The sequence below is a fragment of the Schistocerca nitens genome, chromosome 6 (genome assembly GCF_023898315.1).
Source record: "Schistocerca nitens isolate TAMUIC-IGC-003100 chromosome 6, iqSchNite1.1, whole genome shotgun sequence".
NCBI lineage: Eukaryota > Metazoa > Arthropoda > Insecta > Orthoptera > Acrididae > Schistocerca > Schistocerca nitens.
In genome coordinates this window covers 627,454,274-627,478,990 of record NC_064619.1, presented here as the reverse complement: position 1 = coordinate 627,478,990, position 24,717 = coordinate 627,454,274, and the positions used below count along the sequence as shown (strand labels likewise).

The 24,717-nt window shown below is 41.8% G+C and overlaps 1 protein-coding gene across 1 annotated transcript in view; it reads right to left on the bottom strand.

Moving 5' to 3' along the window:
* Nucleotides 1-24,717, bottom strand: part of LOC126262981 (prolactin regulatory element-binding protein) — a 144,372-nt gene that overhangs the window by 85,191 nt on the left and 34,464 nt on the right. The window contains exons 2-3 of the mRNA XM_049959931.1: nucleotides 21,353-21,569; nucleotides 9,325-9,475 (exon numbers count right to left, since the gene is read on the bottom strand). Coding sequence (XP_049815888.1) covers nucleotides 9,325-9,475; nucleotides 21,353-21,569 — 368 coding nt within the window. The remainder of the gene's footprint in view (nucleotides 1-9,324; nucleotides 9,476-21,352; nucleotides 21,570-24,717) is intronic.

Sequence of the window (24,717 nt, the reverse complement as noted above, 5' to 3'; positions counted from 1 at the left end):
AATGAAATCAATCTCTATTCTATGATACAAACTAGATGGTGACTGGTTGTCTGCACTGCACAACACAATTAAAAAGTCATTTTTTTGAAAGAATGTAACTGCCTCCCATTGTGATTCATAAGTTTCATGACTCAAAGGTGGCTATAGCCTCCACTGGCACAAAAGTGTGGTACCCTGTGATGTCACCCTCAAACTCAGTGACACTTCAAACAGCAAGGTGTCGACACAAGTGAACTGAAAAAAAGGCTTTACCTCATAAGTTCATGTCAGGTGTAAGGTGGGTTAATGAAGTCACACTGGCACCAAATTTCACTATGATTCTGTCCAATTTAACAATGAATGTGTTCACAAACTGAAGATCAGCACACTCCCTCTTACACACAGATATCACCCTTCCTTTTGAAGCCACTTTGACAGAGGCCAGAAACGTGATACCTGGTGTTGAAATCATGTGGATTTCTTATGAATGGCCAAGGAAAACATTTTTGACACACCGCTGCTCACTGGCCACACGGAACGATCTCAGGAGGTGGCATAAAGGGCATCAATAAACCCACTCCTTCCATTGCAGCACTGATTCCCATACAGCCAACAGTGCAATGAGCAATAGGATGATTCCAGAATGAGATTTTTACTCTGCAGCGGAGTGTGCGCTGATATGAAACTTCCTGGCAGATTAAAACTTCTGTAAAGTTTGGAAGGTAGGAGACGAGACACTGGCAGAAGTAAAGCTGTGAGGACCGGGCGTGAGTCGCGCTTCGGTAGCTCAGATGGTAGAGCACTTGCCCGCGAAAGGCAAAGGTCCCGAGTTCGAGTCTCGGTCGGGCACACAGTTTTAATCTGCCAGGAAGTTTCATATCAGCGCACACTCCGCTGCAAAGTGAAAATCTCATTCTGGAAACATCCCCCAGGCTGTGGCTAAGCCATGTCTCCACAATATCCTTTCTTTCAGGAGTGCTAGTTCTGCAAGGTTCGCAGGAGAACTTCTGTAAAGTTTGGAAGGAAGGAGACGAGATACTGGCAGAAGTAAAGCTGTGAGGACCGGGCCCGAGTCGTGCTTCAGTAGCTCAGATGGTAGAGCACTTGCCCGCGAAAGGCAAAGGTCCCGAGTTCGAGTCTCGGTCGGGCACACAGTTTTAATCTGCCAGGAAGTTTAATAGGATGATGACCTTGATGACTAAGGACATCATGGGGCTGCAACATCATTGAGCATGATGTGATCCCTTCGGAGTATTGTGCGACCACAACATTTGCTCTGGTATAGAGGGTAGAATCTCTAAGGACCGTTCTAAGCCATTTGACAAAATCTGAATGTGACTGGAAGCAGCAAATGGTTTTTGTACTTTTTCAGATGACCTGTTTAGTGCCCTCCTGCTGTGTGATCAGAGGGGCTGCGACATTGACACAGACATGAATAGAACAGCAGAGGGTCCCTCTAAGACCTTGACAGTTCAGCAACACCCTTGGAACCATGTGCACACTCTTGTTGAGCACTTTAAAAATGTATCTTTACAAAGACTTCAACATCCATCAGCTGAGAGCACTTCACTACTATTCTAGTGCCTGAGGGCAGGCAACCCCTTTGATAACCCCTTCAATTCCACAAGTAGGTGCTAGAACAGCAGCAGACCACCACTCAGGAGTATGGGTGGTCAAGTCTCTGCACAGGTACAATTTTAAACTTCTCATTAAAGGTGCACCGAAGGTGCTGCCGAACTGAACTGAGGGTGTCTTACAGGAACCCTTTGCCATTTTATTTATGCAGGTGTCAATGAATGTTGCACACCCCTGCCTCGCAATCATGACATGGGTGGAGCAGGACGACTGAAAAAGCATAAAAACGTTTTACTGCTTTGGAACACGTTCAGATTTCATCAAATGGTTTTGAACAGTGCCTGCTGCTACCATCCTGCATACCATAGCAAAAATTGCAGCTGCACTTTAATCCAAAAGAGTCAGATTATGTTCAATGGGGTTCCCACGATATTCTTAGAGAAGAACTGAATCATCTGGGTGGTGGTGGTGGTGGTGGTGGTGGGGAAGGGTAACTGTTATTTTCAACTGCAGAATGTGTGCGAATCAATGCCACAAGGGAAAGGGTGGGCTCATTGGTGCCCTTTATGCCACCTTCTCCAACCTTTTCATGTCATTTTAAGCAGTGAAGTGTCTGAAATTCTTTCCTCAGCCACCCATAAAAAAACTACATGATTTCAATGCTGGGCATTATAGTTCTGGCCTCCATGAAAAAGCTGCACAAGAAGGGCTGAAATGGGTGTAAGTTGGGGTGTGATGACCTCCCCATTGTGTGACACATCTACAGTGACACTGGGAGTATATGTAGAGAACTTGGTGCCTATGTTACATCATTAACCTATCTTAAAAGTCACACAGACTTCTAAGCCCTTGCCTTTTTTGTCTTTGTTGACACCTTGCCATTTGAAGTGTTGCTGAACCTGTGGGTGACATCACAGGATGCTGTGATATCCGCCACTATTAAATATCTGCACCAAGCAGTGGCGTGTTCCATTATGCGTGTCCAAGAAATGCATCATTTGCCGCACTTCTCCACGTGTGGCCCGCTGTCCGATATGGCAGGCTGCCTACTTGTGCTATAACACAATGAATGTATCACAAGTCTGTACACCTACTGAGCCTATTGAATGTTGAAGTTAAAGTTCCAGTACAGCATTCAGATTCTAAGTCCAGAGCACAGCCAAATCAACATCAAACAGCAGGTCCGCCGCAGCATAGCACTTCCGAGTTGTCAAGTAGAACACAGCACAATGAGAACTGGCTTGCAGATGTCACTAGTGGTGTTAGATGTCAGTAGTGGCGTTAAATAAGGCTCCATAGTTAATGGAGTCTGCGGCTGGGATTGCTGTATTTTCTGGGTGTTATGGATGCCCAATCACTGTGGTTTGAAGAGTGTGCACACAAAGGCAGCCTGCGATGTTAGACAGTGGCCACACATGGAGAAGTGTGGCCAACGATGCATTTCTCGGCTGCGTGTAATGAAGCATGCCATTGCTCAGTGCAGAGATTTAACAGTGGTGCATACGACAAGTGCCGTGCTTTTACACCATCACAGTGGAATGTTTAAGACACCTTTGAGTCAAATTTCAAACTTCTGCATCACGACGGGAGACAATTATGGAGTTTCAAAAAGTGACACTTTAATTGTGTTGCACAGTGTACTTCAAGATTTTTCCCACTAATCTGCTGAGGGCAACAAATACTGGGGAAATACAGTCCTTACCAGGTTTGAGAAGGGAAATTCTTTTTCACAAGTTCCAGAACTGAAAATTCAACTGCTCATCTCAACAATTCCTCATTCGTGACAGCAAGCTTGATCCTGATTGGTGATAGCAGCGATCTGAGCAAAGTACTCTGTCATGGTCTGCTAAATGTCTCCTTTGCTGGTCTGGAGAATCCCACTTCACATCCAAACACTGACCAGACACCTTGTGCTCCACACTGAAATCCTCCTGATGTAATGTTCTCCCAAATATCAATGTTTCAGTGGAATGATTTATAGAGTTAACTAACTCCTGCCAAGATCTTTATTCTCTCTTTTTTATTATATATCAGTACTTCACACTCTTGTTTCAAGTGCTGCAAGTTTTCTGCAGTTGGTCTGTCATTAATTCTCCTCAGACACACATGTCCTCTGACTTCAGGGCACTTTCCATACAAAAGGAAAGAAGTTGCTATCTAATCTTTTGCACTGATGTACCAGCAGAGTTGTGGCCATGATAGTTATGTGATTCACCCATATCTGGAAGTGGTTACAACATATAAACAGTCAGTTTGTTGTACATCATCTCACTTGCGTTTCTGAGCAGCCAGCTGCCTTTCTTTCAGGCACCGCTCTGTACTCACAAGATGTGTTCAGACTAGGAAACGGTCAAATGAGTGTAAATATTCCGCTACTGCCTACTAAGTAGTGCCAGTAGGTCTGGAGGCCATAATGAAAAATCAGTGGCAAAGAATGAACCAGTAGCAGTACTGAAATCTGCCCCACATTTAGATCATGACCTTCCTTAGACGTGAGACTCTCATGCAGAGGAAGATACAAGCAGAACCCCAAAGCACATTTGTATGAGGATGTCTACAGAAGAGGGGAATTGTCTATCGATATACCTGCCAGGCTACAAAACAATTTGTTTGTGGGAAATGTTGTGAATAGATGAAACTACAATCATCCAGCCATAACTGTGGGTTCTTTGTTTGCTAACAGAGAAGGGTCATCAAACTAGAGCACATGAAATATTAGTTCACTATAAAAGATTTACTTGACTGTCACAAGATTGCTTGATAATTTACAACTGTCGCTGACTATGAAAGCATCACTTAATGCACAAGTTAACAAAATGTTCTCTTGCAGTACACAATCCAACATTTACGAAAGTGTATTTCATCAGAAACTAACTGCCACTATCCTACATAATGTTGTTAACTGCTGTAGCTGAGGTCTCAAACTGAGCTGAGCTCGACACTATACCAATCTCAGCATGAGGGCACTGCTATGCTGAGAGGGCAGTGTGGTCTTCTGGAGTGACTCCCATTGGTTGTTGTGGATTGGAGTGATCCCTCACTATTATTTATATTGATGGCTACTCCTTTAGTTCTCTCCACACTGAGACCATCTACCCTAAGCAAAAAGTCCGAGTCGCTTCAGAGGTATCTTGAACGTATTTACATTCCACAACCATCGTACTGGTGAGATTTTATTGTATCAGCCTCTCCTATTTTTCTGCAGAGGTGCTAATAAATGACAGTTTTCAGTTGTTCAAGGGACTTTCTCATTCAATTGGGCAGACATCAATAATCATGTTGTCTATACTTGGAGTTTAATGACACTCAGGACCAGTGCAGAGGGGTTCCAGGTCTTTGACTCTCTTATCGGCTTTGGTTTAGTTTTATTATTATTATTATTATTATTATTATTATTTTTTTTGTTTCTTCTTCAATGAAAATGGTGATGGTCATGTAACTGGGGGCCTACAGTTTGCGTTTTCTTAGTCTGCCTGAAGGGATTAACTTAGGTCCTTTGCTGTACCCTTGGTTGAAATTTTTTGCCAGTGGTATAGAGGAATGGCTGGTTTTGATGTAAGATCATGCCTGCATGTGCAAGTGTTCCTGCTAGCTTCTACTGCAAAGGTCTGCATAGATCAATCCTTTTCCTATTGAGTGATTTGGCCACTGGTGCAAGTGATGAAAGAAAAAAATGGTTCAAATGGCTCTGAGCACTATGGGACTTAACATCTGTGGTCATCAGTCCCCTAGAACTTAGAACTACTTAAACCTAATTAACCTAAGGACATCACACACATCCATACCTGAGGCAGGATTCGAACCTGCGACCGTAGTGGTCACACGGTTCCAGACTGAAGCGCTTAGAACCGCACGGCCACACTGGCCGATGATGAAAGAAATGTGGTCATTTCTGAGGCATATGAATTTTTTTTTTGCTTGAGAATATGATATTTGTCTCTTGATCTTAGTGCCCTGTCCTACTACTGTTGGATAGTATCTTATAAGTTGATGCTCATGGTGGCTTATCAGAAGTCTTCTTCGTTGAGTAGGTGTTATTACTGCATCATTCCATGCCAAGAGGCCTATAGATTCCTACATGACCATAATGGACTTTGATGAAATTTTGTAGAAACAGTTACACATGTTGCCAATAAATGTTGGTAAAGTTTCAATACTTTCAGAGATATTGTCATTCATTTAACTCCATAGCGCAGCTACACTATGTGATCAAAAGTATCCGTTCACCCCCCAAAACATACATTTTTCATATTAGGTGCATTGTGCTGCCACCTTCTGCCAGGTACTCCATATCAGCGACATCTGTAGGCATTAGACATCATGAGAGAGCAGAATGGGGCACACTGTGGCACTCACAGACTTCCAATATCATCAGATGATTGGGTGTCACTTGTGTCATATGTCAGTACACGGGATTTCCACACTCCTAAACATCCCTAGGTCCACTGTTTCCGATGTGATAGTGAAGTGGAAAGGTGAAGGGACATGTACACCACAAAAGTGTACAGGCCGACCTCATTGTTGACTGACAGAGACTGCCGACATTTGAAGAGGGTCATAATGTGTAATAGGCAGACATCTATCCAGACCACCACACAGGAATTCCAAATTGCATCAGGATCCACTGCAAGCACTATGACAGTTAGGGAGGAGGTGAGGAAACTTGGACTTCATGGTCGAGCGGCCGCTCGTAAGCCACACATCATGCTGATAAATGCCAAACGTCGCCTCGCTTGGTGTAATGAGAGTAAACATTGTACGATTGAACAGTGGAAAAACTGTTGCGTGGAGTGACGAATCATGGTACACAATGTGGCAATCCGATGGCAGGGTGTGGGTATGCCAAATGCCCGGTGAACGTCATCTGCCAGAGTGTTTAGTGCCAACAGCAAAATTCGGGGGCAGTGGTATAATGGTGTGGTCATGTTTTTCATGGAGGGGTCTTGCACCCCTTGTTGTTTTGCACGGCACTATCACAGCACAGACCTACATAGATGTTTTAAGCACCTTCTTGCTTCCCACTGTTGAAGAGCAATTTGGGGATGGTGATTGCTACTTTCAACATGATCAAGCACCTATTCATAATGCACTGCCTGTGGCGGAGTAGTTACATGACCATAACATCCCTGTAATGGACTGGCCTGCACAGAGTCATGACCTGAATCCTACAGAAAACCTTTGGGATGTTTTGGAATGCAAGCTTCATGCCAGGCCTCACTGACCGACATCGATACTTCTCCTCAGTGCAGCACTCCATGAAGAATGGGCTGCCATTCCCCAAGAAACCTTCCAGCACCTAATTCAACGTATGCCTGCGAGAGTGGAAGCTATCAAGGATAAGGATGTGCCAACACCACTCTGAATTCCAGCATTACCGATGGAGGGTGCCACGAACTTGTAAGTCACTTTCAGTCAGGTGTCTGCACACTTTTGATGACATAATGTATCAACAGTACACCTGTGTGTTTTTGGCAACTTTGAGATATTATATCTTGAAACAAACAAAACTATGCCATCTTGTGCAACTTTTTGTGCTCTGTTAATCAAAATAATAAAAAGGATTCCCTGTGCAGTTTTTGTATGGATAATTTGAAGCAAAGTCGGCCAAAAAAATAATTACTAAAAATGGCAAGTTTAGTTTTTTATATCTACAAAAGTAACTGTGAGATAAACCTGAAACTTTGCACAAATAAACTTATAATATAATGTCTTAGAATACAAAATTGCATTCTTCTGCTGCTTTCTAGAAGTTTGTAAACTAAGGCCAAGTTAACAATTTTTCTAAAAACAACACAAATGGCTAGATTTGGCCATCTTTACAAAAAAGTCTTCTGCAAACACTTTTAAACTGTTTTCATTAGGAAGACCATATTTCAAGCCACCTAAACACATGCGTTTGGTTTAGCAATGCAATGTGCAATGAAAATGGACTTGAATTCTGCTGGTACTCAAATTAAAATGGATGTCTTTTATTATATCCTACAATTGGTTAGTACTCTCTCAGGAAGGAAATATCAAAAGCCTTGATGACTAGGAAGTGAGATAAAGTCCAAACACCTTGAAACACTTCAGAAAAGTTTTTTTTTTGTCATGACTCAGTATGACATACTTAAGTCTGTTTTTCTGCTATAACCATGCAATCCAACTAGTTATAAGCTTCACAATTGAACTGTGCATTGCCAAGCCGGTGAAGATCTTGGTAGTGAAGCTGTTAAATAATAGTTGCAGCACACATTGCATAAACAGCCTTCGGGTTTTACACCATTGTCAGATGGTGTAAATTTTCATGAAGTTCATAGCAGTCTTCCTGGCAGTTTTTGGAATGGATAGAAAATCATTAGTACGTCTTTTTATTGTTTAATGCTACTGATGTGCTAGTTTAATTCCAGTTTAAGATGTAGTTTACTCTGCATTAGTATTGTGTGCAGTTTATGTGGAGCATTAGTGTACCGATGGAAAATTGTATAAATGTGTTGCTACAGTCCATGGTGGCTTAACCACACTGGTTCCTTTTAAAGTGAGAAAACCAGCATCCTCATGATAGTCATATGGGAAGTTTTTCTGAAATTTCACCACTTGGCATGGAATGGCCCCAGATGACACACCTATCTAATTGGACTGTTTGGGATTTATAAGAACCAATCCATTTTCACAAGAAGCTAACCAAGGAAATGCCACTCCAGATAGAGACCACAATGAACAAATTGGACACAATTTAGGTATACCCACTGAATATTTTCACTTTAACGATTATTTATCCATCTAATAAGAATATACCCAACCATAAAGTTCCTCATTCCCTATGTGACACGAAATTACAGAATGGTGTTTGTGGTGTCACCGCCAGACACCACACTTGCTAGGTGGTAGCTTTAAATCGGCCGCGGTCCATTAGTACATGTCGGACCCGCGTGTCGCTACTGTCAGTGATCGCAGACCGAGCGCCACCACACGGCAGGTCTCGAGAGACTTACTAGCACTCGCCCCAGTTGTACAGCCGACGTTGCTAGGAAAGTTTCACTGAGAATTACGCTCTCATTAGCAGAGACGATAGTTAGCATAGCCTTCAGCTTAGTCAATTGCTACGACCTAGCAAGGCGCCATTTATCCTTTGCTATGTATCTAATGAAGCATGTACAGTAACAAGACCAATGTTCACCAATTGTGGATTAAAGTTAGGTATTCCAGAAGCTACGTACTTTCCTTTATAGCATTCATTACGTATCCTGTTTCAGACCTCACGCCATCCTGCATGAGCTTATAGCGTGCATTTCGGCTTCCTCAAACAACACGGTGTTGGCACTTCTGCCGACACTTCAGTGTTGCATCATGACAAATGAAACTTGCACATAACTCATAGTTACAGAGCACTGGGAACATTCCTTCAGCTGTCCCTGGCTCAGAAACCTTGGGTTCACCAAATCCACACACAGTCAAGAATAGCTGAGTTCCTTGGGGTGCATACTGCTGTCATACTCATCTCTCCAGATTCATGGTACAACACTGGTGATACTTTGATTACACAAAATAACAAAAGTACATTTATGTTACTAATAGCTACAACAGACAGTCACACAAAACAAACAGTATGTGTGAATCACATGGCTGCTTCACATTTTTGTATTTAAAAAAGGAGAAAATTTGTGAAAACTTGCAACTGTGCACAGCAACAGTAAACAGAAAGTAAATTACCACAAAATAGGAAAAGAATATTAATCTCACATCTCTTATTTTCAACAGTTCATGCAGTTTAAAAAACAAATAACTAACCCAAAATCAGTCTGTATGCTGTCATTTGGCTTAATATCAAATACGAGTCGATGGAAGGAATTGCTGTTCCTGTCAGTTTTCTCTTTTGTTAGTTTTATTTCTTGGATTTTCTCATGTGGATCAGTACTTCGTTTCCTACTACTTACTGTTTCTGAAAAAGAGTAAAAAGAAAGTTAACATACTTTGCAATTAAATATACTTCTCAACAATACAACAACTTTCTTACAGAGCTTCAATATGTAGAGCATCAAACAATAAACAGCTGAAAATAATAGATAATGGTTATTCTGATGGTAATAACAGTTTTCTGATAATCTTTTGTGATGATAATCATTTAAAAGCTACAAAAGAATATAAATGTTTACTATCTGTCATTTTCTCTAACCCTTACAGAGAAAATAATCATGAAGTGGTAAGCTTTTGCTATACCTTGTCACTTCAATGCTGATGACAAGAAAGGAGAACTTGTGTTTCGTTTTTTACTCGGCAAAAGCGAATCTGATAAAAATGTCTCTTTCATTGATATAAAAATTATAACATTACTTATACACATATAGCTGACACCATCAGGATGCTACAAACATTTCAGTATTATTCTGGTAAACTTAAAGTAGTAGATGGGATAAAACACTTAAAATTCTATAATGGCAGTGCCAACACCGTTTTACAGATACAAATGTCGGACATCTGCAGAGCAGCAGGTGTAACGGTTGAGTGCTCAACGATACATTCCTTAACACAATTGAGGGACATACATTAGCAAAGAGGAATATATGCAAAAAACATTGACAAGAACTAAAGTTATTCAACTCCAATGAGGATGTAATAGAAGAGACAAACAAACTGGTCATCTGTGAGTAATGGATGGCATTAGAATACTAAAGATACCACTGAACTATAAAATGTAATATGAAAATAAAGTTCAGATGTCCACAGAGGAGATAAATGGGCTAAAAATTCTGAGGATGAAATAAACCAAATGGAGTCTGAGCATCTGTCTGTATTACAGATAATCATCTCATTTGTCTCAAAATGACCAGTGTACATTTCATGTAAACATACAAGTACAGGTACATTATGCGATCTGTCAACAGCATCTAACTGTGTACACCACAATATCCTTTTAAGTAAATTAGAATATTCTGGTGTAATAGGAATGCCGTGAAATGGTTCAAATCCATCACTGACAGGAAATGAAGGTTGTTACTAGCCAAGAAACATGTATTATGCAATCAGGCATCATCAAACTGGGATCTAATTACACATGGTGTCCCACAAGGTTCCTTCTTAGGGCCCTTACTTTTTGTGTGTGCGTCAATGACCTCCCATTAGTAACATTACCAGATGCCAAGTTTGTTTTGCTTGCAGATGACACAAACATTATGATAGTAACAAAGTAAATATAGTTTTAGAAATATTGGTTCATGAAATTTTCATGGATACATGGTTCCTCAACAATTCTTTGTCACTAAAATTTGGAAAAAAAGAAACACTAGATGCAGTTCAGAACCTGTAAGATGTTTTCCACCAGTATACATATGCCTAAAATAAGATGACAAACAGACAGAAGAGGTGGACATTGTTAAATTCTTGGAATTACAGCTTGACGATACATTCAAGTGGAAGGAGCACATCACAGAACTGCTGAAGCACCTAAACAAATCTCTGTTTGCATGTGAATGTTGCCAGGCATAATGGAACATAAAAATGAAAAAGCTGGTATACTCTGCTTACTTCCAGTCCAGAATGTCGTATGGGATTATTTTTTGGGGTAATTCCTCAAGCCAAAATAAAGTATTCCAGATTCAAAACCATGTAATATGAATTATTTGTGGTCTGAACTAAAGGACATTTTATGAAAATGATTGATTGCTTCTCATCATAATGATGAGATGCTGAGTTGCATATACGCATAGTTAAGACTGGAGGCACCGAGCTTTCGGTCAAAGCCTTCTCCAGGAGAAAAAATACACACACACACACACACACACACACACACACACACACACACACACAGAGAGAGAGAGAGAGAGAGAGAGAGCAGGCACACCTCACACACACGTGACCACAATTTCAGGCTGCTCAGACCATACCGCAACTGTCGCATTGAATGAAAGCAGCAATCTGGAGTGGGGTAGGGAAGTGGGAGGGATAGCAGGGTACAGTTGGCAGGAGGAAAGAGTGCTGTTGAGCAGAGTATGCAGGCAGTACAAGGAGGCAGCACAAGGTTGCCAGGCACAGCGTTGTGAGGCTGTGGGGGAAGGAGGGAGGGAGAAGGTGAAAAAAGAGGAGAGCACACAAGGGGATAGTACTGATGAGTGCACTGGCAGAGAGCTTTTTTTGTTTTTATTACGGTTTTAGAAAACAAAATTGCTACAATCATAAGCACCCATTCTGTGGCTTAGTGAAGAGTAAAAACTGAAATTTAAATCAGCAGCAATGGGAGCGAAACTCAAAAAGGAGGGAAACTAAAAACCGAAGGAAATCTTAGAAAACTGCTATTGACATGGGGTTGTTTTCCCTGAAAAGAGCTTCAAATGACTGATGTCATCTCACTGACACTGATAAACTCAAGGACATGATCGGCTGAGCGCACGTCATCTGCTAAAAGGAAAGATATATCAGGCGGCAGCTGTAAACAGGCGCATAGTGGATTAAAATAGGGGCACTGAAGTGAAAGGTATCTCACCGACCATGGCTGAGAGCAGTGGGGACAACACGAGGGAGGATTGCCATTTAAAAGATGTTATTGGCTAAAAAGACAGTACCAAATCTGGAGTCTAGTTAAACTTGCCTCCTCCCGACGACAAGGCCGGGAGGAAGAGGTTTTATGTCCAATAATTTATTATTGGGAATTGCAGGCCAATGCGTGTGCCGTAAAAGAGCAACACGACAATATAAAATGCTCTGGTGATCGGGGCAAAGGGAACCATGCGAACAGCAGGCCAAGGAAGAGAGAATGCAGCCTTTGTCGCTATATCGGCTGCATACCAACATGCCCTGGGATCCAGAGGAATGCCACAGAGATGCCCCCCAAGTGGAGCATGTGGAGGCAGTCCTGAATCCAGTGGACCAAAGGGTGGACAGGATAAAGAGCTTGGAGGTTGAACAGAGAGCTGAGCGAATCTGAGCATATAAATATTGTATCTGCTTATGATGACAGATGTATTTGACAGCCTGGAGAACAGCATAAAGCTTTATAGTAAAAACTGAACACTGGTCAGGAAGCCAAAATCTAATAGGGGTGATGTCAACAATATAGGCACTCCAAACACCACAGGTGGTCTTTGAGTCGTCATTGTAAATAAATGTGGCATCCTCCATTTGCACGCATAGAAAAGCAAATGCCCGACGATAAACTATAGGGGGAGTACCATCCTTGGGAAGCTGACAAAGGTCATGGAGAATGCAGGTCTGGGGGTGAAGCCAAGGTGGCGCCATACCCCATTTGTCAAGATAGTTTAGGAAATTGGAAGGAAAGCGAATGTAGCAGTTGATGGAAGTGGACTCCCAGTGGTAAGAGAGAGGAAGGGCGGCCAGCATACCCTAAATCCAAGGTGTCGAAAAAAAGGGCATGGGTTGGATGAGCAGGGATGGAAGACAAGATGACTAGCATAACAACTCACCGATTGGACAGTGGAGGTTCAGCAGTCTCAACATAAAGGCTCTCCACGGGCTGGCGTAAAAAGCTCCAGATGCTAAACGCAATCCACATTGGTGGGCAGTCTAGACGCCGAAGAACACACAGTCGTTCAGAGGAGTAAACTATGCTTCCATAGTACAAATTTAAGCACACTAAGGTGCAATATAGGCAGAGAAGGACCACTCGGTCTGCTCCCCAGGAGGTACCACTCAGAACACGGAGGGTGTTGAAGGTCGAAAGGTATGAAACATGAGAAGGCCAGCACAGTTCTCTCTCAAACATAAGTCTCAAGAATTTGGCGATGCCTGCAAACGGAAGGTCAACAGGGCCTAGATGTAAGGAAGGTGGATAAAACTCCATACGACAACAAAAATTTACACAGACGGTCTTACTGGGAGAAAATCAGAAACTGGTTTCGATGCTCTATGAGTGGAGGTGATCAAGATATCTTTGAAGACATCATTCAAGAAGGCTGGTCCGTTGAGAGCTGTAGTAGATTGTAAAATCGTTGACAAAGGTGGAGCTCAAGAAATCGGGAAGTAGACAATCCATAATTGGATTTATGGCGATGGCAAACAGTACGTACAACACTTAGCACGGAGCCCTGGGCATCTCATTTTCTTGGGTGAAAGTAATTTTCTTGGGTGAAAGTACGTGAGAGAGTAGTGTTCATCACACCTTAAATGTGCACTCTGTCATAAATTCATGGATGAAAAGGGGTAGCTGAGCTCGAAAGCCCCAAGAGAACAGTGTGTGGAGGATGTCAGTCCTCCAACAGATATTGTATGCCCTCTCCAGATCAAAAAATATGGCTACTGTTTGGTGTTTCCTTAGAAAATTGTTCGTGATGTAAGTGGAGAGAGCGACAAGATGGTCAACTGCAGACCGATGCTTTCAGAAACCGCATTGGGCAGGTGTTAAAAGGTTTCAGGACTCCAGCCACCAGCCTAAATGGCAATTTACCATAAGCTCCAAAACCTTAAATACACTACTTGTGAGAGAGATGGGGCAATAGCTAGAGGGGAGATGTGTCTGTCCTTTCCAGGTTTCGGAACAGGAATGACTATATCTTCCTGTCATTTTCTGGGAAAGGTAGTGTCGGTTCAAATTCGATTATAAAGGCGAAGGAGGTAATGCAGACTATGGTATGATAAATGCAGCTCAACATTTGGACGTGGATGCCATCCGGTCCTGGGGCAGAAGAGTGAGAGGAAGAAAGTGCATGTTGGAGTTCCCGCACAGAAAAAACGGTATCACAGCTTTTGCGATTTTGAGAGGAGAAAGCAAGAGGTCACACTTCTGCTACTCGTTTCTTTGGGAGAAAGGCTGGTGGGTAATTTAAAGAGCTTGAAATCTCAGCAAAGTGTTGACCCAATGAGTTAGAATTGCGACTGGATCCACTAAGGTGTCTCGCGCGACAGTTAGAAACTAGACGTGCTTGATAACAGTTGAATTCAGCTCCAAACTACGGTTGAGGGAGTGAAGGTGTTAAAGGATCTGGTAAAGAAGTCACCACTTGCCTTCTTGCTATCGCAGATGATGTGACGGCATCGCGCATGTAATTGATTATAGCGGATACAGCTGGACAACGTAGGATCAGGGCGGAAAACTCAAAGAGCATGTCTTTGCTCACGTATTGCATCATGGCATGCCTCATTCCACCAAGGAAGTTGTGGGCACTGGGGCAAAGGGGCAGTACAAGGTATTGAACGTTCCGCAGCTGTAAGAATAACTTCCGTAACATGATTGAATGCTAGGAAATCCATGGTTATCAAAAATTGTTAGGGAGGAGAAAAGTGTCCAATCGGCTTGGGAAAACCACCAGCGTCTTGGGAACATAGATGGCAGTTGTGGCTGTAACCGAAGGGCACATGGAAAGTGGTTACTCGAGTGTGCATCAGCAAGAGCAAACCATTCAAAGGGCCAAGCTAGCTGAACAGTACCATCCGAAAGGTCCACATGAGAATAGGTTGATGTGGAGGCAGACAAAAAAGTAGGTTTCCCAGTGTTGAAGCAACAAGATCCACCTGGTGGAAGAGGTCAATCAATAGGGAGCCTCTCGACAAGGACACGGAGATCCCCAAAGCAGGTGGTGGATGTTGAAGTCCCCGTCCAGCAAATAGGCGGGTGGGAGCTGACCAAGGAGATGAAGACTGGCATGCAATAAGGGCAGAGGGTCATGTACTGGGAGGAGGTGACAGAACAAAGGGGATGGAAACTATTGGATGGACAATGTAGAGACAAAAGGTCATCATCTTAAGTTGAGGTCAGGATAATTCTGGAAGCAGAGAATGTGTTGTGTGGATAATTCCCATCTGTGAAGTTCATAAAAGCTAGTGGTGGAATGAAGTATTCAGATAGCCTCGGCTGAACAGCACCCATTGAAATCAAGCATGTTATGTTCAGCTGCACATTGTGCCCCAGGAAGATGCACTTTGCTGCTGGCGACGGTTTGGTGACGGCCATTCATTCTGGTGGACAGCTGGGTGATACTCATACCAATATAAAAAGCTGTGCAATGATTGCATCACAGCTGAATATGACATGGCTGCTTCCACAGGTGATCCAGCCTCTGATAGTATAGTATAAGCCTGCGACAGGACTAGGATCAGCAAGTGCTGGCTGGGTGGGCAGCACAGGTCTTGCACTTTGATCTTTCACAGGGATATGATCCCTGTGGCAAGGGATTGGGAGTGGCATAGGCATGGATTAGGATGTTGTGGACTTTGGGTTGGTAATGGAATACCAGTTTAGGAGGGTGGGAAGGATCTTAAGTAGAATGCCCTCATTTCAGGGAACAAAGATAGATAATCAAAGCCTGTTGAAGACATGGTTCATTTGTTCCATCCTGGGGTAGTATTAGGTGACGAAGGGGACTCTCCTTTGTAGCTGGTTCTTGGTGGTGGTGGGAATACTGGGGGTGTGTGGGGACATGAAATAGGAAATCTATCAGTGCACTAGGTTTGGGCCATCTAGAGGAAACCTTCCAAAACCCAAAACCCTTTGTCTGTTTCAGGTTCACTGATGATATCGTCTGATCTGGACTTGGTGTCAAGACACCTATCCTCATTCCTTCACAACCTCAACACCTACTCTCCCACCCATTTCATCCGGTCCTACTCAACCCAGCGTGCAACTTTTCTTGGGGGTCAAGCTCCTCCTCTCTGATGGCTCCACCCACACCTCTGTCCACATTAAATCCCCCAATCACCAAAACTAGCTGCATTTCAACAGCTGCCGTCCCTTCTGTACCGAAAAATCCCTCCCATATAGCCTGGTCACCTGGATACAGCATTTCTCTAGTGAAATGACTTCCCTTGCCTAGCATACTGAAGATCCCATAAAGGCCTTCACAGAGCTGCACTTTCTTCCACAACTTATCCACAAACAAATTTTCTGTGCCACATCCCCATATATCTCCAACCCTCCCACCACACCAAAGAACCAGCTACAAAGGAGAGCATCACTTAATACCACCCCAGGCTGAAACAAATGCACTACATCCTTCTTCAGAGCTTTGTTACCTGTCACCATGTTCTGAAATGAGGGACATCCTACCTAACATCCTTTCCAACTCTCTTAAAGTGGTGTACCATCACCAACCCAATCTCCACGATATCCTAGTCCATGCCTAAGCCACTCCCAATCCCTACCCCATGCCACAGGGATCATATACCGTTGAAAGACCCAGGTGCAAGATCTATGCAGTCCCCCCCACCCTAGCACTTCCTATTCCAGTCCTGTCACAGGCTTATTCTACACCATAACAGCCCAGGACCCTGGGGAAAGCAGCCATGCCATATACCAACTGTGCTGCAGTCATTGCACAGCTTTTTATGTTGGTATGACTACCAACCAGCTGTCCACCAGGACAAATGGCCACCATCAAACTGGAGCCAGGAGCGAAGTTGACCACCCTGGGGCTCAACATGCAACTGAACATAACATGCTTGATTTCAACGACTGCTTCCTGTCCACAGCAATGTGGATCCTCCTCTCCACCACCAGCTCATCCTTACAACACATTCTCCACACTCGAAAATATCCTGGCCTTGACCTATGCTAACCTACTGTTTCCACGCCACCCACCCAATAGTTTCTGCTTCCTCTGTCTAATCACCACCTGCTAAATCCACATCCCTTCACCCTCACTGCATGCCACTCTGTGACAGCATACTCACTGGTCTTTCCCTTCTCTGCCCATCTCCTTTTCTGACAACCCCCCCCCCCCCCCATATTCCTCCCACAGCCTCCCGACACTTCATCTGGCAGTCTTGTGCTGTCACCTTTTAGTCCCTGCATGCTCTGCCAGACAGTGCTCTTGTCTACCCCCACAATACACTACTATCCCTTATCCTCCTCTGCCCCACTCTGGATTGCTGCTTTCGTTCAACACAACTGTTGCAATCTGGCCAGAGATAGTGGCCATGTGCGAGTGATGAGTGTGGTGTGTCTGCTTGTGTGGAAGTGTGTGTTTGGCTTTCTTTTATGAAGAAGGTTTCAGCCAAAAGGTCAGTGTGTAACAACCTTCTCATTCAGCCGAACTTCCCCGTAAGGGCCTCCCAGCCAACAATGCCACACGCTCATTTCATTTTCTCATTGTGGCTGTCTGAAACCCAGCATCTCATCTTTATGGTGAGTAGAATGTCCATTTCACACATTCATTGTCTTAACATAAATGGAACAATGTATTTAACTTGTTGTTGTTGTCGTGGTCTTCAGTCCTGAGACTGGTTTGATGCAGCTCTCCATAATACTCTATCCTGTGCAAGCTTCTTCATCTCCCAGTACCTACCGCAACCTACATCCTTCTGAATCTGCTTAGTGTATTGATCTCTTGGTCTCCCTCTACGATTTTTACCCTCCACGCTGCCCTCCAATGCTAAATTTGTGATCCCTTGATGCCTCAAAACATGTCCTAGCAACCGATCCCTTCTTCTAGTCAAGTTGTGCCACAAACTTCTCTTCTCCCCAATCCTATTCAATACCTCCTCATCAGTTACGTGATCTACCCACCTTATCTTCAGCATTCTTCTGTAGCACCACATTTCGAAAGCTTCTATTCTCTTCTTGTCCAAACTGGTTATCGTCCATGTTTCACTTCCATACATGGCTACACTCCATACAAATACTTTCAGAAACAACTTCCTGACATTTAAATCTATACTCGATGTTAACAAATTTCTCTTCTTCAGAAACGATTTCCTTGCCATTGCCAGTCTACATTTTATATCCTCTCTACTTTGACCATCATCAGTTATTTTGCTCCATAAATAGCAAAACTCCTTTCCTACTTTAAGTGTCTCATTTCCTAATCTAATCCCCTCAGCATCACCCGATTTAATTTGACAACATTCCATTATCCTCGTTTTGCTTTTGTTGATGTTCATCTTATATCCTCCTTTCAAGACACTGTCCATTCCGTTCAACTGCTCTTCCAAGTCCTTTGCTGTCTCTGACAGAATTACAATGTCATCGGCGAACCTCAAAGTTTTTACTTCTTCTCCAAGAATTTTAATACCTACTCCGAATTTTTCTTTTGTTTCCTTTACTGCTTGCTCAATATACAGATTGAATAACATTGGGGAGAGGCTACAACCCTGTCTCACTCCTTTCCCAACCACTGCTTCCCTTTCATGCCCCTCGACTCTTATAACTGCCACCTGGTTTCTGTACAAATTGTAAATAGCCTTTCGCTCCCTGTATTTTACCCCTGCCACCTTCAGAATTTGAAAGAGAGCATTCCAGTCAACATTGTCAAAAGCTTTCTCTAAGTCTACAAATGCTAGAAACGTAGGTTTGCCTTTTCTTAATCTTTCTTCTAAGATAAGTCGTCGTCTGTAAAGAATTCGCGTTAGTATTTTGCAGCTGTGACTTATTAAACTGATAGTTCGGTAATTTTCACATCTGTCAACACCTGCTTTCTTTGGGATTGGAATTATTATATTCTTCTTGAAGTCGGTGGGTATTTCGCCTGTCTCATACATCTTGCTCACCAGATCAGTAGTTCTAATGGAATGTTGTCTACTCCCGGGGCCTTGTTTCGACTCAGGTCTTTCAGTGCTCTGTCAAACTCTTCACACAGTATCTTATCTCCCATTTCATCTTCATCTACATCCTCTTCAATTTCCATAATATTGTCCTCAAGTACATCGTCCTTGTATAAACCCTCTATATACTCCTTCCACCTTTCTGCCTTCCCTTCTTTGCTTAGAACTGGGTTGCCATCTGAGCTCTTGATATTCATACAAGTGGTTCTCTTCTCTCCAAAGGTCTCTTTAATTTTCCTGTAGGCAGTATCTATCTTACCCCTAGTGAGACAAGCCTCTACATCCTTACATATGTCCTCTAGCCATCCCTGCTTAGCCATTTTGCACTTCCTGTCGATCTCATTTTTGAGACATTTGTATTCCTTTTTGCCTGCTTACTGCATTTTTATATTTTCTCCTTTCATCAATTAAATTCAATATTTCTTCTGTGACGAATTCCAGTCACCCATGACTATTAAATTTTCGTCTCCCTTCACTACCTGAATAATTTCTTTTATCTCGTCATAAATTTCATCAATTTCTTTGTCATCTGCAGAGCTAGTTGGCATATAAACTTGTACTACTGTAGTAGGCATGGGCTTTGTGTCTGTCTTGGCCACAATAATGCGTTCACTATGCTGTTTGTAGTAGCTAACCCGCACTCCTATTTTTTTTATTCATTATTAAACCTACTCCTGCACTACCCCTTATTTGATTTTGTTTTTATAACCCTGTAATCACCTGACCAAAAGTCTTGTTCCTCCTGCCACCGAACTTCCCTAATTCCCACTATATCTAACTTTAACCTATCCATTTCCCTTTTTAAATTTTCTAACCTACCTGCCCGATTAAGGGATCTGACATTCCACGCTCCGATCCGTAGAATGCCAGTTTTCTTTCTCCTGATAACGACGTCCTCTTGAGTAGTCCCCGCCCGGAGATCCGAATGGGGGACTATTTTACCTCCGGAATATTTTACCGAAGAGGACACCATCATCATTTAACAATACAGTAAAGCTGCATGCCCTCGGGAAAAATTACGGCTGTAGTTTCCCATTGCTTTCAGCCGTTCGCAGTACCAGCACAGCAAGGCCGTTTTGGTTAATGTTACAAGGCCAGATCAGTCAATCATCCAGACTGTTGCCCCTGCAACTACTGAAAAGGCTGCTGCCCCTCTTCAGGAACCACATGTTTGTCTGGCCTCTCAACAGATACCCCTCCGTTGTGGTTGCACCTACGGTACGGCCATCTGTATCGCTGAGGCACGCAAGCCTCCCCACCATCGGCAAGGTCCATGGTTCATGGGGGAAGGTTTGAAAACTTATAAGTACCATAAGTATTTAACTTATGGTACTTATAAGTTTTCAAACAGTTCAACATATTTCATGCACATTTTATAAAAAATCAAATAATAATAATAACGGAAATATTATTACTACTACCACAGCCACTACGCACAACAACAGCAACAAACTGAATTTTATCCAGCCATGCAGCTGAACTCAGCCACAAGACTACATTTAAAGTAGGCTCTATATAGCAGGACAAATATGGGGCTAGTTGTCTATCACCTATTTTGACTTCATGCTACAGAGGAATATACTGCCTGAATCATTCTTGCCTTCTTCCTCATTTTAGCTAGTCTGCAGTCAATGCACCATCTTGTAATATTATAAAGTCTAACTATAAGGATAGTTGCCACATATGGTTTTACCTAGCATAAAACAGTTAAAATAATTAAAAATTAACTCTAGCATTTCAGAAATATACAAATCATCACTTTTTGTTTAATGAAAATATTGTTACAAAAATTTTATAGACAACTAGAAGTATGCAAGGATATGACTTAGCATTCCTATACTACACATGTACAATCAGTAGATACAGATCAGGCTTTAAATAATCTTCAGCACTCCTTTTCCTTATCAAAAACAATATAATCATTTGCACAATACTAGTCAAAGTTTACAGTTATGTTTGTTATATTCCTTCTATAAGGAGTACTGGGCTAGCAAGAGGTGTACATGAGCCTCTGTACAGATTATAAAATGGTGTGAGAGGTAATGATGAACTTCAGTTATCAGTTAGGCTATAAGGTATGCTTGAATCACAGAAAAAAAAAAAAAAAAGAAACAAAGGTCTAACTTTATGAATGTTTCATGCGCAGTTTTAACCAAATATACGAAGTTTCTTTATGACATATGTCATGCTGCAGAGTCAAACCTTCATTTCGGGATTATACCATATCGTGATATCTCATATAATGCATTGATAAGGCTAATAACTTCTTGCTCATTGCAGGCGTATGTGTTTAAATCGCAAAATGTTTTCACTGTAGGATCATACTGAAACTTACCATTTTTGTGGTCTTTCAGCACTGTTTCGTCATTTTCATATTCAACCTTCATGTTTACCGTGTACAGTTGGCAATGGCTTTCCTTACCAGCTACCAAAAAGGTCCGTTTACCGTTATTATAAGACGCACAATTCATTACTACACTTGGACCTGTTTCATGACGGATAACTTCTTCAGCAACGTACTTTTCTCCATCATGAGATAACTCAAATATTTCCTGAAAACAAATGAGATATAATATGAAATATGAACATAAATAAATAAATAAATAAATCAATATTTTATAGACAGGCTAGCTTTCTCTAATTACTACATAGAAACCATTTCCTATCTAAATGAAACACATTACTAAACACTTACAGAGAGTGAAAACTGGACATAAGAAGAACTATTGCTTTGAAAAGATGTGTGACAGAAAGTGAAACACACTGGAACAGAGAATAAGTTTATGAAAACATATTCACTTTCCTTTTGAAAACTATGGTAAATAGACGACATTGTTTTCAAAGAGCTGTTATAAAAGCTTTACAGGAAATAGTTCAAAAGACATGAATACCAGGAAAATGCTCAATGCTACAAGGCCATTAAAACTATTTTAGTAAGGATTAAGGGAAATTATGAGACAGAATTACTGGCTAGTAGTTACCTTGAGGAAAAAAAGAAAAAACATCAGTGGTGCTGACAGGCACATATAAAAATACACAACAGTATCTAAGCTTTCGGCACTAATAGTTGCTTCCTTGGGGAAGAGAGAGGGACAAATAGGGGAAGTTTAGAAAGGTGGACATGTCATGAAGCCCTTCGTCCTCAAAAAACAGGTCTGAATGACTTACCCTTCCCATTTTAGGCTTCCCCAACCTTTACCTTTCTGCTTCTAAGGAAGCAGATAAAGTTGATGTTGATGAATAAATAAATATTTTTTAAGAAAACAAAAAATTCCCATTACTTTTTGAACACGCCTCGTAATAAGGGTGCCAGAAACCAAACTGCTTTTAATACTTTTCATTTACAGGCAATACATTGCAGAGCCTCAGGATCCAGAGATAAGTTGGTTGACTTGGAAGGTCTCATAGGACATAGTAGGGTTGTCAGAACAGTACCAAAGACCAAATAGAATTAAGATTAGGTAATAAGTTCTGGTACAGAAGAACAGGGAATGGAGGACATTTAGGTTGAGGTTTTACTGTGCAAACAATATGACAACAAATTAAGCATCAAAATCGGTAACTGAATGCTTGCTTTTATAGACTGTCTGGGTCAGGAGCTGTAATGGCAGAGCATTTCAGAGAGAACTAGGAAAGTATCGCTAATAATTGTCCTGATCATACTGTTCTACTACAGGGTGACTTCAAATTACCAAGTCTAGATTGGCAGGATCATGCTATCAAAGTTGGTGCCAAGACAGGGATTTGGTGACATTATCCTCAATGTCTTGTATGAAAATTATTTTGAGCAGATGATTAAAGAACAAACACATGAAAGTAACATCTTAGACCTCCTACCAACAAACAGACCTTAAATTATTGAATCAGTTAACATAGAGAAAGGCATCAGTGATCATAAGGCTGTGATAGCAACTAAGACCACAGGTTTTACAAAAAATGTTAAGAAAGATAAGAAAATATTTTTGTTTAGCAAGAGTAACAGGACACAAATTGAAGAGTATCTGACTAGTCAGAAAACAAAGACGTGGAGCACAAATGACAAAAATTTAAAAGCATCGTCCAATATCCCTTAGACACGTATGTTCCAAGCAAGGTCGTATGGGGCAGTAAGATCCACAGTGGTTTGCTAGTCATCTTAGAAAAGCGCTAATTAAACAAAGAGAGCTTCATCACAGATTCAAGAAATGTCAAAACCTAGTTGACAAACGAAAGCTGAACCAAGCAAAAATTAGCATAAGCAGAGTCTTGGGAGAAGCATTCAAGGACCTTGAAAGTGAAATTTTGTCAACCAATCTGAGTGAAAATCCTATGAGATATTTGTCTTACCTAATATCAGTAAGCTGTTTGACATCCTCTATTTATTTACTCAGTGATCATACTGGCACTGAAAATGGAACATAACAAGAAAAAGACTGAAATACTGCATTCCATCTTCTGAAATTGATTCACCATGGGAAATCGTAACATGGTCTTTCAATCACTGTACAAATGCCGACAAGCCAGATATTGAGACAATCTAATGAAGAATAGAAAAGCAACTACAGTTGGTTATCAGTGGAAAGACATCAAAACCAGATGTGATACCTGTAAGGGTCTACAAAGATTATGTAAAAGAACTTGCTCCCTTTCTAGCAGCAGTTTATCTTGGATTGCTGGAGCAACGAAGGGCACCTAGCGACCAGAAAAAAAAGCACACGTCATTCTCATTTTCAAGAAGGGTTATAAAAAGATGCCCATAATTATAGGCCTATATTGCTGAAGTAAATTTGTTATGAAATTATGGAACATGTTGTGTGTTCAATTATTGTGACTTTTTGGAGAACAAAAACTTTCTCTATAAAATTCAACATTGATCCACAAACTGAGATCTTGTGAAACTCTTCCTCTATAAGGTCCATATTTCTGTTGGCAATGGTGCTCAGGTTGATGCCATGTTCCTGACTTCAGGAAGACATCTGACATCATCCTGCACTGCCGTTTAGTAAAAAATATACAATCTTGCCAAGTATCGGACCAGATTTGGAACTGGATACAAGATTTTCTTACAATTAGAACTCAGCATGTCACTGTTAACAGAACAAATTGTAAAGGTAATTTTCAGAGTACACAAGGACTATTATTGTTTACAATGTATGTAAATGATCTAGTACAAAACTGTCAGAAGCTCTTTTAAGACTGTTGGTTGATTTGGAGTGAAAGGAACTAAACTGCATGGTCATCAGTCCCTTCATCCATTAAGTGGCAAACCAGAAGTGGACATCAAAGGAAGAAAGCGAAAGGCAAATCCTGAAAAGCCTAAGTGTAACTAACACAATAAAAAAACACAGATAAAAGTCCAGAAAAAGTCATTAAAAGATCATCAAGACAAGGCATTAAACCAAAAATGAAAATCAATAAAGAGAATAAAAGGGTGGAAGAGTAAAGGCCAGGCTGGCCACCAAACAAATGCGGACAAGGAACATCTTGTGGGGAGCAGCGGGAGGGGGAGGGGGGGGGGGGCAGGAGAGGACAGCCCCTCCAATCCCTCAGACAGTCAGTGAGGTCAAAACGTCCTACCTTACAGGAAAGGATAGAAATCACCTTCACAGGCAAAACGCAACACCAGATCAGCTGCTTTGGCGCTGCCTGCTAGCACCAGAGAGAGTGTATCAGGAAGATTAAGCTGCTGTCTCAAAGTAGCCAAATTAGGGCAGTCTACGA